This window comes from Nannospalax galili, unplaced genomic scaffold (assembly GCF_000622305.1).
Source record: "Nannospalax galili isolate Female #2095 unplaced genomic scaffold, S.galili_v1.0 scaffold525, whole genome shotgun sequence".
Lineage (NCBI taxonomy): Eukaryota > Metazoa > Chordata > Mammalia > Rodentia > Spalacidae > Nannospalax > Nannospalax galili.
Genome location: NW_008353937.1, coordinates 379,325 through 394,128, shown reverse-complemented (window position 1 = coordinate 394,128; position 14,804 = coordinate 379,325). Strand labels below are relative to the sequence as shown.

At 57.9% G+C, this 14,804-nt stretch overlaps 1 protein-coding gene across 5 annotated transcripts in view; it reads left to right on the top strand.

The window, feature by feature from the left end:
• Adgrb1 (adhesion G protein-coupled receptor B1) overlaps positions 1-14,804 on the top strand; it is a 71,038-nt gene that overhangs the window by 52,989 nt on the left and 3,245 nt on the right. For 3 of the 5 annotated variants that reach the window (XM_008851043.2, XM_008851044.2, XM_008851042.2), the window contains exons 20-28: positions 382-484; positions 1,178-1,328; positions 1,863-1,932; positions 3,072-3,138; positions 4,822-4,907; positions 6,458-6,556; positions 9,407-9,578; positions 11,283-11,378; positions 12,903-12,957. In XM_008851043.2, the coding sequence (XP_008849265.1) occupies positions 382-484; positions 1,178-1,328; positions 1,863-1,932; positions 3,072-3,138; positions 4,822-4,907; positions 6,458-6,556; positions 9,407-9,578; positions 11,283-11,378; positions 12,903-12,957 (899 nt within the window). The remainder of the gene's footprint in view (positions 1-381; positions 485-1,177; positions 1,329-1,862; positions 1,933-3,071; positions 3,139-4,821; positions 4,908-6,457; positions 6,557-9,406; positions 9,579-11,282; positions 11,379-12,902; positions 12,958-14,804) is intronic. The other 2 variants (XM_008851046.2, XM_008851045.2) reach the window with 2 other exon arrangements.

The following is a 14,804-nucleotide window of genomic DNA, read 5'->3' as shown; positions in this document are numbered from 1 at the left end:
TGGTGGCAGTCATGGGGGTGGTGATGAAGGTGGTGGTGATGGTAGCAGTGATGGTGGCAGTTATGGGGATGGTGATGGTGGCAGTGATGGTGGCAGTCATGGGGATGGTGATGGTGGCAGTCATGGGGATGGTGATGGTGGCGGCATTGGTGGCAGTCATGGGGATGGTGATGGTGGCAGTGTTAGTGGCAGTCATCGGGATGGTGATGGTGGTGGTGATGGTGGCAGTCATGGGGTTGGTGATGGTGGCAGTGATAGAGTTGGTGGCAGTGACTACATGGAGAAGGTAGAGCTCTGGTTCTGGACAGGCTCCATGACCATGGTCCCTGTGAAAATGAGACCCTGTTAGGTACTGACCTCAGGCTCTGACCCCTCCCACAGGTATATTCGCTCAGAGCGGTCTGTCATCCTCATCAACTTCTGCCTGTCCATCATCTCCTCTAATGCTCTCATCCTCATCGGGCAGACCCAGACCCGCAACAAGGTAGGCAGCCTCCTGTCCTGCCCAGCCCAGCCCTGCCCAGCCCTGCCGTCCTCTGCCCTGCCCTCCCCTGCCCTGCCCTGCCCTGCCCTGTGTTTTCAGATAGGGTGAGTAAAGATGGCCTCCAGCAAGGCCTCCCAACCTGGCCAGCCTTGCACTGGGCAGCTCAGGGTGGGGTCCTCAGCTTGCCTTTCTGGGTACTCCTTCCTTGCTCCTACCCTGTGAGCTCCACGCCGTCCTACCAAATGTGAGCCGAAGGCCAGGCTTTGGGAGGGGGAGCATGCTTCCTCAGGGACCACCTTCATGTGTTGGGGACAGAGGAGGCCACCATAGACATTGCTGTATGTGGTGACAGACACAGCCACCGTGAGCTGGTCTGTGATTTGACTTGCTGTGGTTCTTGGGGTGTGACCTGCCCCCTCTAGGCTTCTCTTGGCTCCTGGTCCCAGTTTGCTGGGAGCTGGGGAAGCAGGTTGTCCATCCCTGGCAGTCTGTGGGTCACATGAGCACCCACACCAGTCCTTAGGCTCCAAGGGCCCTTCTCAGGGTAGGGACCAGGTTGCTTCCTACCTGGGGTCTTGAGGGGTCACAAAGACACTAGGTGCTAAATTTCTCCCAGCTGCCACCAGGTGCTCCTAGGGGATGGGTAGGAGCCACTGAGCACCTGCCCAGTCCCCATGGCTACCACCTGCGCAGGTTGTGTGCACGCTGGTGGCCGCCTTCCTGCACTTCTTCTTTCTGTCCTCCTTCTGCTGGGTGCTCACCGAGGCCTGGCAGTCCTACATGGCCGTGACTGGCCGCCTCCGGAGCCGGCTCGTCCGCAAGCGCTTCCTCTGCCTGGGCTGGGGTGAGCAGGGCAGTGGGGACAAGGGTGGACCCTGGCTAGGGCAGCAGGGTAGTTGGGGTATAGATCAGATGCTGGGATTGAAGGCGGGCTGGGGTTAGTGGCCAGAGGTGGGGGCAGATGGCAGGGGACAGAGGCTGAGGACACCCTGGATGAGGACAGGCGGCGAGCTTTCCTCTGCTCTCAGTATCCTTGTTCTGGCCTTTTGCTTGTTCCTGCCATCCCTGGAGTCTCCACTTGCCACCCTGACTCCTCCCTTTAGGCCTCTGTCCCATCAAAGAACATGGCTCATCCAGTTCCATTAGCATTCAGATAATGAGTAACTTAGTGTATGTATATCCTGCACAGTACTTGGGACATGTGTACATGATGCCCTCTTTTTGTGAGATAGTAGCAACGGACCACAGTCTGCAGTCTGCTTCTCCTGGCCCTCCTGCCCACCTCTCCTCTGCAGTCTAGCCATCTGCATGTAGCCTGTCCCTTGACCCAGGGCAGGGGCTGGTAGGATCAACCCCCTTTTTTATGGTCCTCTTCCAGGGCTCCCTGCACTGGTGGTGGCCATTTCCGTGGGATTCACCAAGGCCAAGGGCTACAGCACCATGAACTAGTGAGTCGGGCAGACGGGGATGGAATAGCTTTCCGCAGATCCAGGAGGTGCCCCACTTGGCTGCTGTCTTGGCCAGGCCTTAGGAGGGTGGGTCCCTAGGCAGCTCCCTCACTCCTGCACAGCCAGGTCCTGTCTAGCTTGTGGGTGGGGGAGTGAAAGAAATGCCTGGGGCCACCAGAGCCTCCTACCTCTTCCTTGGGTGACCTTGATGGCCACGAACCTCTGGAGTCAGTGTCCCGATGTGTGTAAGTGTTGGTGAGAAGAGCCCAGAGGACAGAGAGTGTGTACTCCCCATGGGCATGGCAGGGAGAACCATTTCACAGATGAAGCCCCTGAAGCCTCAAGGGTCATCTGAGAGGCCAGCTCTCAGGGGCTTTGAATGCTGAGCTTGACACTTGGTACCGACACTTGGTAGTATGGACTCTACAGGTAGAGATAGGACCTCAGGCTCAGGATGGGGCTGGGAAGAGGCACAGTAACCCGAGGGGCCGGCTGGCTAGCATGAGTGGGGCACCAGGTGGGGGTGGTTGAACCCACCTGAGTGTGGGAGTCAGAGCTGGCCTGACTCACTGTGGAGCTGTAAGGGGATATGTGGTAAGGCCCTGGAGCCTCTGAATCTGGGTCATGCTGGGGACATGATGTGATGTACTGAAGAATGAAGACAGTATGTTCAGCAGTATTGGCTGGACTGCCCAGGCTAGAACAGACAGGCCTGCAGCCACTGAGCACCCCCACAGGGTCTAGCCTCCTATGGTTGCTGTGGGTGGGATCCAGAGGCCGATGATGGTGTGGGATGTGGAGGGCCAGGCAGAGGACAGGGATAGAGGCCTCTGGCCTGATGTCAAGGAGAGTCTGCCACTGATCCCAAGACAAGAGCCGGAAAGGGCCCCACACATGGAGGGGAGCCCCAGGGTTTCTGTGGAGGCATGTCCTGTCCCCTGCACTGGGCCCACCTCCCATCTGTAAGTGGAGATAACTATAGCTGCCCGGGATCTCCTAAGGCTCTAAACCAAAGAATATGTTCAGGGTGCCCTGTTTCTTCCACGGCTGCCCAGCTCATGTGCTTCTTCCTGACATGCCGGTTGCCCGCTTTCCTCTGAGCACAGGAGCCCGGCACTGATGTCTTATCTTTTTCCCAGCTGCTGGCTCTCCCTGGAGGGGGGACTACTGTATGCCTTCGTGGGACCAGCTGCTGCCGTCGTGCTGGTACTGACCCAGCCCCTCCCCTCCCCTACTTCCTGGGTCCTCACCTGTCCCCGAGCTTGGCCTGTGGGGGTGCCTGGTCACCCATGGTGGCAGCTCCCTTACCCAACTCCAACCCTTCAGCATGGTGGGGTGTTACCCTCTTACGTCCATGAGCACAGCTTGCCTGGTTTGGGACACTGATATGTACCTGCCAGGCCTTTGCGGGCTGGGTGAGTGGCCGGCAAGTGGGGACAGATAAAGAGACCATAAAGCTGCAAGGAGCGAGCAGGCTGGGACGTCAGGTGTGACATCCTGTGTATACGCTGCAGTCGTCAGTCCAGGCCTCCAAGGCTAGAGGCTGCTTGTTTTCTGGTGTCAAACCTTCCTTTTCTGGTCCTCCAGTTGACCTGCTCAAAGCCACAGCTGGGGTCTGGCCCAAGGCCACTGGCCTCTGCTAGCCTCAGCTGAGCCTGGCTTTTACTACTGCCTCTAGGACTGGCGGGATGGGGGAATATCAAGATTCAGCCCACTGCGTATATGTGTGTATGGGGGGTGTTATAAGCTCGGTCTCCCTCATCTCCCTTTCCCACCCTCTTGGTGGAAGGGCTGGCTTTGGTTCAAGGTGGCACTTGGGGTGTGAGTGGCAAGCCTGGGGTGAGTGGGTAGAGACAGTGAGTGGCTGCCAGAATCCCTGGTCCATATTCCTCAAAGATACCCAAACAGAAGGCCAGATGGACATCACTGGTCAGTGCCTCTGTGGGAGCTGAAGGGTCAGTAGGACCAGGTGCCATTTAAGGGAAGCTCCCAAGGACTGAGTGAAGAGCTGGTAAGGCAAGCGCCCCCATCCCCACTGGTCCCAATGTACTGTGGGATCCTGTGCCCTGGCTACCCATCCTCTAACAGCCAAGTAAAGCCTACTGCAGGAGGGTAGCCAGGTCGAGGCCTACTTGCCAAGAGGAGCCATTGAGTCTGGCCCCAAAGGACACCTGTCCCAGGCAGGCCAGCTGCATGTTTAACAAACCAGGAGGCCAGGACTGTACCAGGAAGAAGGACCCTTACAAGGAATTCTGACTGTGCAGAACTCTGGGAACTGTCAGCCTTGGCACAAGGGCCCCATCTTGACTTTGGCCCGGAGAGCCAGACAGGGTTGTGGGGTCCTTGAAGCCTTTCTACACAAGGGGAGTCCCAGGGACCCCCATAGACTCTTGCAGTGGGGATGAGGCGTGCGATTTGAGCAGGGCCTTCTCCCATACCCTGGGCAAAGATAGCCAGGGAGAGGTGAGGCTCCAGGGTCCCCAGGGCATGGAGGCTCTGACAGTAGGGTTTGGGGATGGCTCTTCTCTGGGTGGTTGATTTGCCAGCATCTACACAGCCCCCAGAGTGTTGGGTACCTAGTGGAACTTGCTATTGGATTGAGGGTTGGTATGATTGGAGAGATCAGGAAGAAGGAATGGCCAAGATCAGCTGGTGAAGGTACCCTTGGCTCTGGGCTGGGGGCTCACCCATAACCAGGTGCAGGGGAGGAGTGCTGGTGATGTGCGGCACATGGAGAACAGGCTCTGAATGGATCCCACCTGGCCACCACTGGGGCCTACATTATGGGGGAATTCAAGTAACCCTTGAAGGACCATGGGCACTCTGGGCATGGCCACCACTGACTAGGGCATACATGGGCACTGGCCCATTCCCGCCTCTGCCCGGCAGGTGAACATGGTGATCGGGATCCTGGTGTTCAACAAGCTCGTGTCCAAGGACGGCATCACGGACAAGAAGCTGAAGGAACGGGCAGGGTAGGCCCTGTGGCCCTGGCACCTCGCCCTCCTTGGCAGGAAAGACCCAGAGTCCACCCACCTTTTAAGTCCCAAACCCAGTCCGACACTGCAGGACTGGAGCAGGTGGGGAAACTGAGGCACAGAATGCAAATGCCTATTCTGGCCAGTTGGTCTCTGCCTTGCTTTGTGCCCCAGTTTCTCCATCTGATCTGTGACAAGGTGAGGCCCTGTAGCACTTCTAAGAATAGTAAAGCTCATTGCTCCAAGGGAGTCTCCCCTCACTGGGCTCAGGCCGGTAGGAGGGATACCTACCCCAGGGCTTTTCTTCCCTAGTCCTTGAACCCCACAAAATTGCTGTTGACCCTGAGCCAGGGCCTTGCCTGTCTGGGGCCTTCATCACTGGAGGAGAGTTGGGGACAGGTGGGGTAATGCTCCTCTCACAGAGCTCAGGGTACCTATTCTAGGGGTGGTCCTGGGAGTGAGGAGGGTCTGGGGTCAACGGTTGCCTCAGCTTTGGGGTGAGCAGGGTCACAGGAAGCTGAGGGTGGGAACCCAGCCCTGCCCCTGAGCTCCCTTCCCTGCCCTGCCTTCTGCGTCCTGCAGCTGGTGTGCTGGTGTCTTTGTGGGGGGGGTCCCGCCCCCACCCCTCCCCTCTGTGCCTGTCTTGCTCGGTGTTTCTCTCTGTCTCTCACTGTCTCTCTTCCTGGCTCCTCCTGCTCTGCCCAGTGACCTCTCTGGGTGTTTGGTGGGCTTTGGCCCTGGTTAAAGCCCTGAGTGGAAAAAATAAATAATAAATAAATAAATAAATAAATGAAAAGCCCTGAGTGGGCTGGGGAGCCAAGGGTAGCTAGGCTGGAGTGCCTCTGTGGTGGACAGCCTGGGCCTCAGCTCCTGGCCACTCCAGTGTAGCAGGCCCACATCAGAGGCCTGGGGGCTACACATCAGAGTCTGAGCCCCAACTCTACACATGGGCTGAGCATAGTTGTAGGTGTGGAGGTCTCCCTGGACTCTCCCTGCACTGGCCTGTTCGGTCTGTGTTTAGTGCAGCCATGGGAGCAGCTTTTTTTTCTACATCCCCATCCTACACCTGAGTAAACTGAGGTTTAGGGTTGGTGAGAAACTGGTGAAGCTGGGATCAGAACCCAAATATGGATGTCCTGGGCCAATGCCCAGATGGGGAAGCACCGTCTTCCGGCCTGTGTGTGCATGCATACCCCCACACAGGCACGGGTGGGCAGAAGCCGTTGTCCAGGTCAGCTCACAGTGGGGGAGGGCTCAGGCTGTCCATTCCTGTCCTCAGGGGGCCTGCAGGTGAACCTCCCTTCCCATGTGCCTATGTGGGAAGGAGAACAGTAAGGCCTCCCTCAGAGCTCGCTGCTCTCTGTACATGGGAGACAGATGCATGCTCCCAGTCAGCAGATCAGGGCTGCTGCAGCCCCACCCACCTCGCTCCCTGGCCTGGGCCTGGGTCCTGTAGGTGGCCAGAGCCTCAGGCTGTCTCTTCTCCGTTGTCTCGGGTTTCGAGGGAACCTGTTTGCTTTTGTTTCAGCCTTTGATTTCACTTGCAGTCAGCTGCCCGCGCCCCCCCTCGGGCGTGCCCTCACATGTGCCGAGTGCGGAGTCCTCTCTGCGACCGACGCCACCTCCGACGCCACCAGTAACGCCATGTTAGTGCCTTGCTGCCACCCTGGCGAAGCCCCGCGTGGGCTCTGCTCTCTCTCAAGTTGCATTATTTGTTTTATGTTTCTCTTCCATTTCTTTCTGCCGTCCCCTCTGGATTTCCAAGGCAGCCTCACCTCTACCCCGCCTCTGCCCACAGGCTCCTCTCTCCCAGCTCCAGGGCCTGTTCACTATGCAGGACGTGAAACAGGAGGGAAGCGGGGAGTGGGTCGGCTAGGGTGGTCAGGATGGGACTGAATTCAGGAAGAACTGGGATGGGGCTGCCCAACCCCGGGCTGCTCCCCAAGGCCCCTCAATAATGCTGGCCCAGAGCCCAGGCTGTAGCCCCATCTCCACAGAGCAAGTGGGTGGGGGCTCGGCCCATGTGAGTGCATATGTGTGAGTATTTGGGGGTTGTGAACCTGCGTGCATTGTTCACATGTGAGAGTGACTTGGTATATGAATGGTGTGTGTGGAGGGTGTAGGCATATAAGAGTGACTGGGTACATGTGGGGTGTCAGTGTGCATGAGGGTGCCTATGTATAAGAATGGGTATGTGTGCAACATGTAGGTGTGCGTAGGAGGTGCTCATATGAAGAGCGGTATGTGATGAAGAGCGGTATGTGTGGGCATGAGAGGGAAGTGTGTATGTGTGAACGTGCAAGCATGTGGATGGTGGGTAGGTGTGAATGGTGTATGTGGAGATGGATCTGTAAGCATACAACTGTAAGAGTGTAACTGGATGTGTGCAAATGTGTGTAAATGAGATGTGCATGTGGGGAGTTACTCCCCTGTGGGCATGTGTGTGTGTGTGTGTGTGTGTGTGTGTGTGTGTGGCATGTGTAGGTGTGCAGAAAGGAATGTGAGAAGGTAGGAGGTAGGTATGATCATGGGGATATGGTGCCAGGCCCAGGGTAGTGTTGATCCACTGACTTTGCTGGTGGCCCCAGAGCTGTGAGCAGTGTGGGACTGCATTTTGAGTGGGTGGGGCTCGGCCCAGCCCAGGAGGTCATCCTGTCCAGGCCCCTGCCTCCTTCAGGTCACAATGGCAGAGACTCTAAACATTAACTCTCCCAGGTCCCCTGTACTCACTCCCTGAGCTGACACTCTTGGTGCCTTGAGAGCTACCTCAGTGCAGACATGGAGCCAGAGGAGGTTGGGTCTCTAGGGAGCTGGGAGCTTGTGGGTCCTATCCCTCGGGGCCCATGTAGAAGTGATTAGGAAGCTGTAGGAGACAGGGACAGACACAGCAGATCTGAACGTGAGAGCGAGGACAAGGGGTCTCTGCTGGCGGGAGGCTTTGCTCTTGTCATAAGACACAGGTGACGTGGGGTATCAGGGTCCCAACTGGGCCCAGTACTGTGGTGGGGAATCAGGCCTGGAGCTTCTGAGAAAGGTCCTGTCAGTGACAGGGCGTCCTTGGCTGGAGGGCCAGCCAGCCATGGCTCTGTACTAGCTGCAGGGAGAGAGAAAGACAGCCAAGGGGTATTCCGGCTGGCCTCTGCAGCCACAGGGGAGGGAGATGGAGGGTCTGGCACTGTGCCAGGGAGGTCACATCAGGTACAGTTTTGGAACCCACACTCCAAGGAAGGAAGGGGTGAGGCATCAGGAGGGGTGGGGCATCAGGGAGACTCCTGGCTCGGGCTTGAACTGTGGCAAGTAGGCTGATGGAGATCTAGTTCCTGTTGGCTGGGCAGGGCTGAGGGACCCAGTCCTGAGTGCTCCAGCCATAGATGGCTGCTGTGTTGTCAAGTGGTGATGGCTGTGTCTGGGGACAAGAAGCTTCCTGGGGTCAGTGTGTCTTGAGAAGGTACAGAGCCATGTCCGGAGGGGGCCGTGATGAAGGGCTGCTACGGCTGCCTATGTGACCTCTGAAGTTTGGAGCCAAGATGGTGGTATCCTCAGAAGGCCCGATCCACATAGGATTCCTGCCAGGTCCCTGTTGTATGGACTGCCTAACTGGGCCATAGAACCCCCAGCCTCTCTCAACAGCCCTGCTGGCCCTGTTCAGTCCCCTTCTCTTTGCTCCTTTGGGACAGCAGGGTGACCCCTGAGAGAGGAGGGCCAGGTGATCCTGATGCCACCTTGGACCCCCAGTGATGACAGGACAAGAGGTCCAGACAGGCCACAGTGGCTCTTGGGAGCCACAGCAGTACCAAGGTTGGGACCGGGCATAGCTCTCAAGCCCTTGCATGTGCCCAGCCCCAAGACAGCACTGTGCCCCACTTGAGCTTGGGAAGAAGCTTAGGGCAGGCATGCTAGCTAGGTGGTGACAGTTGGCCCAGGCTGTTGGGCTTCCTGTATCAGCCTTGTGCTCCAAGGAGAGGCTGGGAGCTGATGAACAGGGGTGGCCCAGACTGGGTTCGCAGGCAGGCAGGGTGCTGGGGCTCTGGAGGGTGACATGTAACCCCAGAAGAGGAGGAATGCCCTTTGTCTATGTTCTGTCTGTCTTGGTCTCTCCTTTGACCCTCTGGCCTTGTCTGACTGTCCACTGTCTGTCCTGTGTCTCCCTCACAGTTTCTCTGTCTCTCCCTCTCTCTCAGTGCCTCCCCACCCAAGTCCCCACAACCATCTTGTACTGCAGCTGGGGGTCTAAATCCCTGGGTTCCTGGCTCAGGGCCTGGAAGATAGACTAGGCCGTGTCACCCCATGTTTCTCCTGGGCCCCTATATTTCTCCAATCTGTCATCCCTCTCCTGTCCCTTCCTGTACAGGGCCCTAGATTTTTCCCAAAGAATTTCTCTACTTGTTGGGTCCCCTCCAAGCCCTTGGGCCTGGGGGGTGGCTGGGATGGGGAAAGGGGTGTCCTCAGGAGAGCTGGAGCACCCGTAGGGCTGCCCTGACGCCCTCCGTCCCCAGGGCCTCCCTGTGGAGCTCCTGTGTGGTGCTGCCGCTGCTGGCGCTGACCTGGATGTCTGCCGTGCTCGCCGTCACCGACCGCCGCTCCGCCCTCTTCCAGATCCTCTTCGCTGTCTTTGACTCGCTGGAGGGCTTCGTCATCGTGATGGTGCATTGCATCCTGCGCAGAGAGGTGGGTGCCCTAGGCCCGGGATCTGCCCAGGTCTCAAGCCTGGACTTGTGTCTAGCATGCAGTCAGGGCTGCCGCGGTTAACCCCTTCCTGGACAGGGTAGCCTCTTTCCCAGGAGAGTCCACCAGGTATAGGAGGGCTGTGGCTGACAAGGCCGAATGGGAGAGCCATTGGCAGATGCTGCAGGCATTTTCTGGGCCTTTTCAGAAGATCAGGACACCAGCTTCCTATCAAAGTGTGTCCTAGTGGCCCCCATGTGGGGGCAGCAATGAGGGTGGGTGGCAGTCTGGATCTCAGAGAAGTTGAGCTGTGGACAGATATGCATTTACCTCAGTGAACCAATTCCTACTCTTAATGGAGCCAGTATGCCGTTGAGGGGCCAGAAAGAGCCCACCACCTCCACTTCTCAGAACCTCCTAGAACACCACTTAGGGACTTTTCAAAAGCACATGGATGTGAAGGAACAAAAGAGACTGTGGCTGCAGGAACCACAGTGGGGACCTCAGCTGACAGAAGGGACTGGATCGGTGTGGCAGAGGGGAGGCCGGTTGCCACTGTTCCTCTAGAGAGACTCCAGAGGAGGACCCCCGGGAAAGAGGCATGAAGGTTCCGGAGCACTGTTACAAAGCTGCCCCTTCTTTCTACCTCTCCATGCTGGCCACATGTCACTCTGCTGTGGGCGCCACTGTGAGAGGTCACCAGGTATCATGACAGCTCACGAGAGGGAACTTCTAGGTTCACCTTCCCTGGCCGCCTGGTTCTACATCTGCACTTCTCAGGGCGGCCCCACCGCCAGGTGCCATGGTTTCCCACTGACAGACAGGTGAAATCTGGCCCCGTAGGAACTTGAGGCTGCTAGGCTGCTCTCATGTCACACTCTTGTCCTTTGCCCCTGCCTCAGTGGCCTGGTGCTGTGAAAAAGGAGCAGGAGTGTCCTGCAGACGGAGCTTGAGCAGTTCCAACTCCAGAGCAGCAGTTTCAAAGCCCACCAGGGGAGAGGGAGGCGTCTCCCATCAACAGAAGAGAGAGAGGAAAGAGACTTCACAAATGGTTGGACAGGAAGGCCCACAGGGTCATACGACTGAAAGTAGGCCCGTCAGGGAGGCAGCAGGACAGACGTCAACAGAGAGGGACAGAATGCCCGCCATCTGGCCCTGCGAGTGGCATCGGCATGAAGCCTCGTGGTCAGGAAACTGAGAAGTGGCCAGCAGCTGATGGGCCCGCAGCTCTGTGTGGAGTGGGACGCACACAAGGCTGGCTTCAAAGCCGGCGTGGTTCCTGCTGGAGGCCCTCAGTGCCTCACCGATGCCTCTAGTGCTGGGGCTACAGGGGAGCATTGGCTCTATCCTTCCTCACACTGACCACCCTGGGTGACCACCACTTCCTGGTGACTCCTTCTTGCCAAGCTCCATCCCAGCCTTGTGTTGCTTTGTCCACACAGCCTGCCTTAGGAGCAGGCTTATCACCCGCAGTCAGGACTTTGGGGGGGGCGTACCTGAGGCCAGGTACTTGTTTCAGGCTGATGGGCCAGTGGGGCCTGCAGCAGCTTTCCAGAGTCAGAATTGCCAAGTGCCTTCATTTTATGCCGGCAAGTCACAGTCCCTTCACTCAGCAAGAGGGGGCGTCCCCATGCTGCAAGCTACTCCTTCCCAAGGTACCCTGGGAGGCCATAGCTGCCTGCTGACACACTCCCGCTCCTTCCCCAGGTCCAGGATGCTGTGAAGTGCCGTGTTGTGGACCGCCAAGAGGAGGGCAACGGGGACTCAGGGGGCTCCTTCCAGAATGGCCATGCCCAGCTCATGGTAGGACTGAGAGTCTGGGGTTGCAGGCTGCCCCGCCAGGGGCCTCCCTGTGCCCAGAGTTCTGTTGGGCCTTGGTAACCCTGTTAGAGGAACTCGGCTCAGTTTATAGTTGGTGAAACAGGAGCCAAGGTCGAATTTCTTGTCCAGGGTTTTGATCTGGAAAGGGCTGAGTTAGAATGGGGCCTGACGTGCAGCCATCTTGCCTTCCTCAAAACTGGCTCACCCAGGTCCACGCATAGGCCAACCAGGCCAGGACCCCCAAATGCCAGGATCTGGACTCCAGCAACCCTCAGGCTGGAGCTCAGCTAGGGACCAGGATTTCCAGTTAGCAGATCTGCCTGCTCCCCTCACTGGTCTCATCTTGACTGTGACCCATACACCTGGGGACCAACAGGCAGGATGAACCCAGGCCCTGCCTCAGGTATGGGACCCAGGCGCAGCAGCCCCTAAGCAGAGCCTGGGGCTCTGTGGTGGCCAGATTCCTGCCCCTCTAGCATCACCCATGTGTCCAACACCCCCCAGGGAATAAGACATTTGGGGGGGCATCTCTGGGTAGTGTCTACACAGGGCCAGCCCTCTGGGTAGTATCTATACAGGGCCAGCCCTCTGGGCCTCGGTGCCTCCATCTAGAGAGAACAAGTGTCAGCTGAACAGGTACTTTGTCATTTGGGGACACAGCTTCCCTCCTCCTGATCTTTTCCTGGCCTGGTCTCTGACCTCAGGGAAAGACTGTCACCTTCCCAGCACCCTGGCAACTACGTTTCAGGGAAGTGCCTCCAGTTTGAGATTAAAGGCCAGACTGTCCCCCTGGAGCCCTGTGGCCTCTGGACAGGTGTGCTGGGCCCAAGCTCCCGAGGTGGGCCTGGGTTACCACTCTCACCTCCACAGCTGCTGTCCTCAGAGTTGCAGTGGGGACCAGGTCTCAGCTTTAGGGGAGGCAGGTGCTGGTGCAGGTCTGTGTCTGTCCCCTGCTGTCTGTTCTCCGTGGAATGGCAGAGGCCTGGAAGCTCTGTGGCTGCATGGCTGGGGAGAGCATGGCCAGAGGGGTAGAGGTTGGCTGCTCCATGGTGCCTTGGAGGGGAAACACGCATGGTTGCTGGTACACACATGCAGGAAGACACAGACACATGCATGTAGACATGTGTATGCTCCTTCACAGGAACACATAGAAATGAACACTGGCCCACATACAAGGTCACATGCAGCCCTCCTTGAATACACAGACATGCTCCTCTGCCCTCACAAAGTACATGCATTTGTACCGTGAACATACAGAAACATGCCTCACACATGCATGTGAATGCTGACAGACACACCCATGCTTGTACAGACATAAGCATACAGGGGCACGGCCACCATGTGGCCCACGGGCAGAAGTGGGTTGGGGTTCTTGGTGACAGCATCAGCACACGTGACCTTTGAGGTACGGCTGTGGCTCTGGTGGCCCCTTTCCACCACCCTCAGGATGTGGCTCATCTGCCACGATCCCTGGCCTCACCTCCGACCACTGTCTCTGTCTTGCAGACAGACTTCGAGAAGGACGTGGATCTGGCCTGTAGATCAGGTGAGCGCCTGACAGGTGAGAGCCACGGCGGCCATTTGGCCCTCTTGCTTCTTTCTTTACTCCCAGCATCTGTCTGCCCCATCTGTCTCCATGCCAGGCTTGCTGCCACATGGCCCAGCCTGGGCCCCCCTCCTCCCCAGAGGCTGCAGGAGGCCTGTGGGCATGACTGGGGGAGCCCCAGAAAGCTTTTGTGGAGCCCATGCTGGGCCAGGGCTGTCCATGGCACCCCCTCCACCCATCTGTCTTTACCCTTCCCCCTCATGGGACAGGGAGGCTGGGCCAGCTCTGTCTGAGACCCAGCTTCCCCAGCCCCTGCCCCCGCTCCATTGTCACCTACAGTCCTGCCTGCCCTCCCTCAAACACCCGTGTTCTACATTGCCTTCACTTCATTGTTAGTCTGAGCTGGGCTAAGGGCAGATTGGGCGTTCAGCGACCTTGATGGGGGCAGAAAGAGGTCAGGGAAGAACCTGCTCCTGGAGTCCTAGGCTAGTGCCGAGTCTCCTGAAAGCAAGTTCAAGAAGGGACTCAACTGCCCAGTTAAGGAAGCTCTCCTCATATTCCCAAGTATCAGCCCACAGGGTCTACTTCCTTTCCCCCATGGTTCTGTGTAGGGGCCTGAGGCAATGGTGGACCATCTCTGACTGCAGAGGGGCTACCTGGCTGTGTTCCGTCTGGTCACCTTCTCTGGATAGCCATGGTGGAGGGCTGGGATAGCCCCAAGTGAGGAACATCAGCTGCTTGTCTGGGGGTGGAGGGGGGCCTCCTGGAGGAAGTGACCTTGGAACGGAGCAAAAAACTCCCTCCTTGGTCTCTCATGATCCAGCTCCACAACCTCCCTGAGAGAGGACCCCAACACGGGGTGGGGGCTGACACAGCCCTGTGGTTGTGCCTCATCAGTGCACGATGCATGTGGCTGATGGGTACACAGTGGGTGTCTGTGTGTAAATGCCCATGGGGCCAGAGGCTTGGGATGGGGAGCTGGACACAGGCAGAGGAGGCACTCCTGTTCACAGCCCTGGACACAGCATTGGTCCTGCCTTGCAGGATAAAATGTGGGTGTCTTAGAGCTGGCTGGACTAAATGGTCTGGTGCCTCAGATGGTGTTGAACCTTGGATGGGGCCTTCAGGTTGATAGGAAAGGAGGGGAAGGGCCAAGGGAAGAGTCAAAGGGACCAGGAAAAGTGGCCTAGTGGCCCTTGGCCTAGGAAGCTAGGAGGCTGTGAGTGACCAGAGTTGTCAAGGAGATGGTGGGAGCTACTGGTGCGCCCTAGGGCTAGACTGCATGAGGCCAGAACAGGCAGTGTGCAAGCTTGGGCCAGGCATTCTGAGGAGGGCCGCTCGCCTGCCTCTGAAAAGTAGGAGCCTCTGGGGCGGAGCAGTGTGAAGTGGCTACCCTGGGTCACTGGCCTTGCAGTTCTGCTGACTGATGAGAGTGGGTTGATGGTATGAGACCAGATGTGGGGCCAGCTAGAGTCCAGGTCAAATGGTAGACAGCCCAGGTAGCTGACCTAAGAGAGGTGGCTGGGAGGGAAACTTCAGGAGAAAGGGCTCTAGCCAGGCACAGGTGCAGCCAAGGTAGGAGAGGTCCCTCAGAGGGATTAAGCTCATGTGCCAGGCCCCAGGGTCCTTGGGGCTGATGTGACCAGATGGGCCACACACTCCCCACATGGACTTGCTGTGGGCAGCAGGAACACTGGAGGGGAGCCTGGCTTCCCCAGAACTGGCTGGCCTGCCTGCTTGGAGGTACCTTGTCCATGTGCTTCCCAGAAGAAGGTGCCCTCACTTGCCCATCCCAGTTGCCAGGAAGAGTTGTGTGTGTGTGTGTGTGTGTGTGTGTGTGTGTGAGAGAGAGAGAGAGAGAG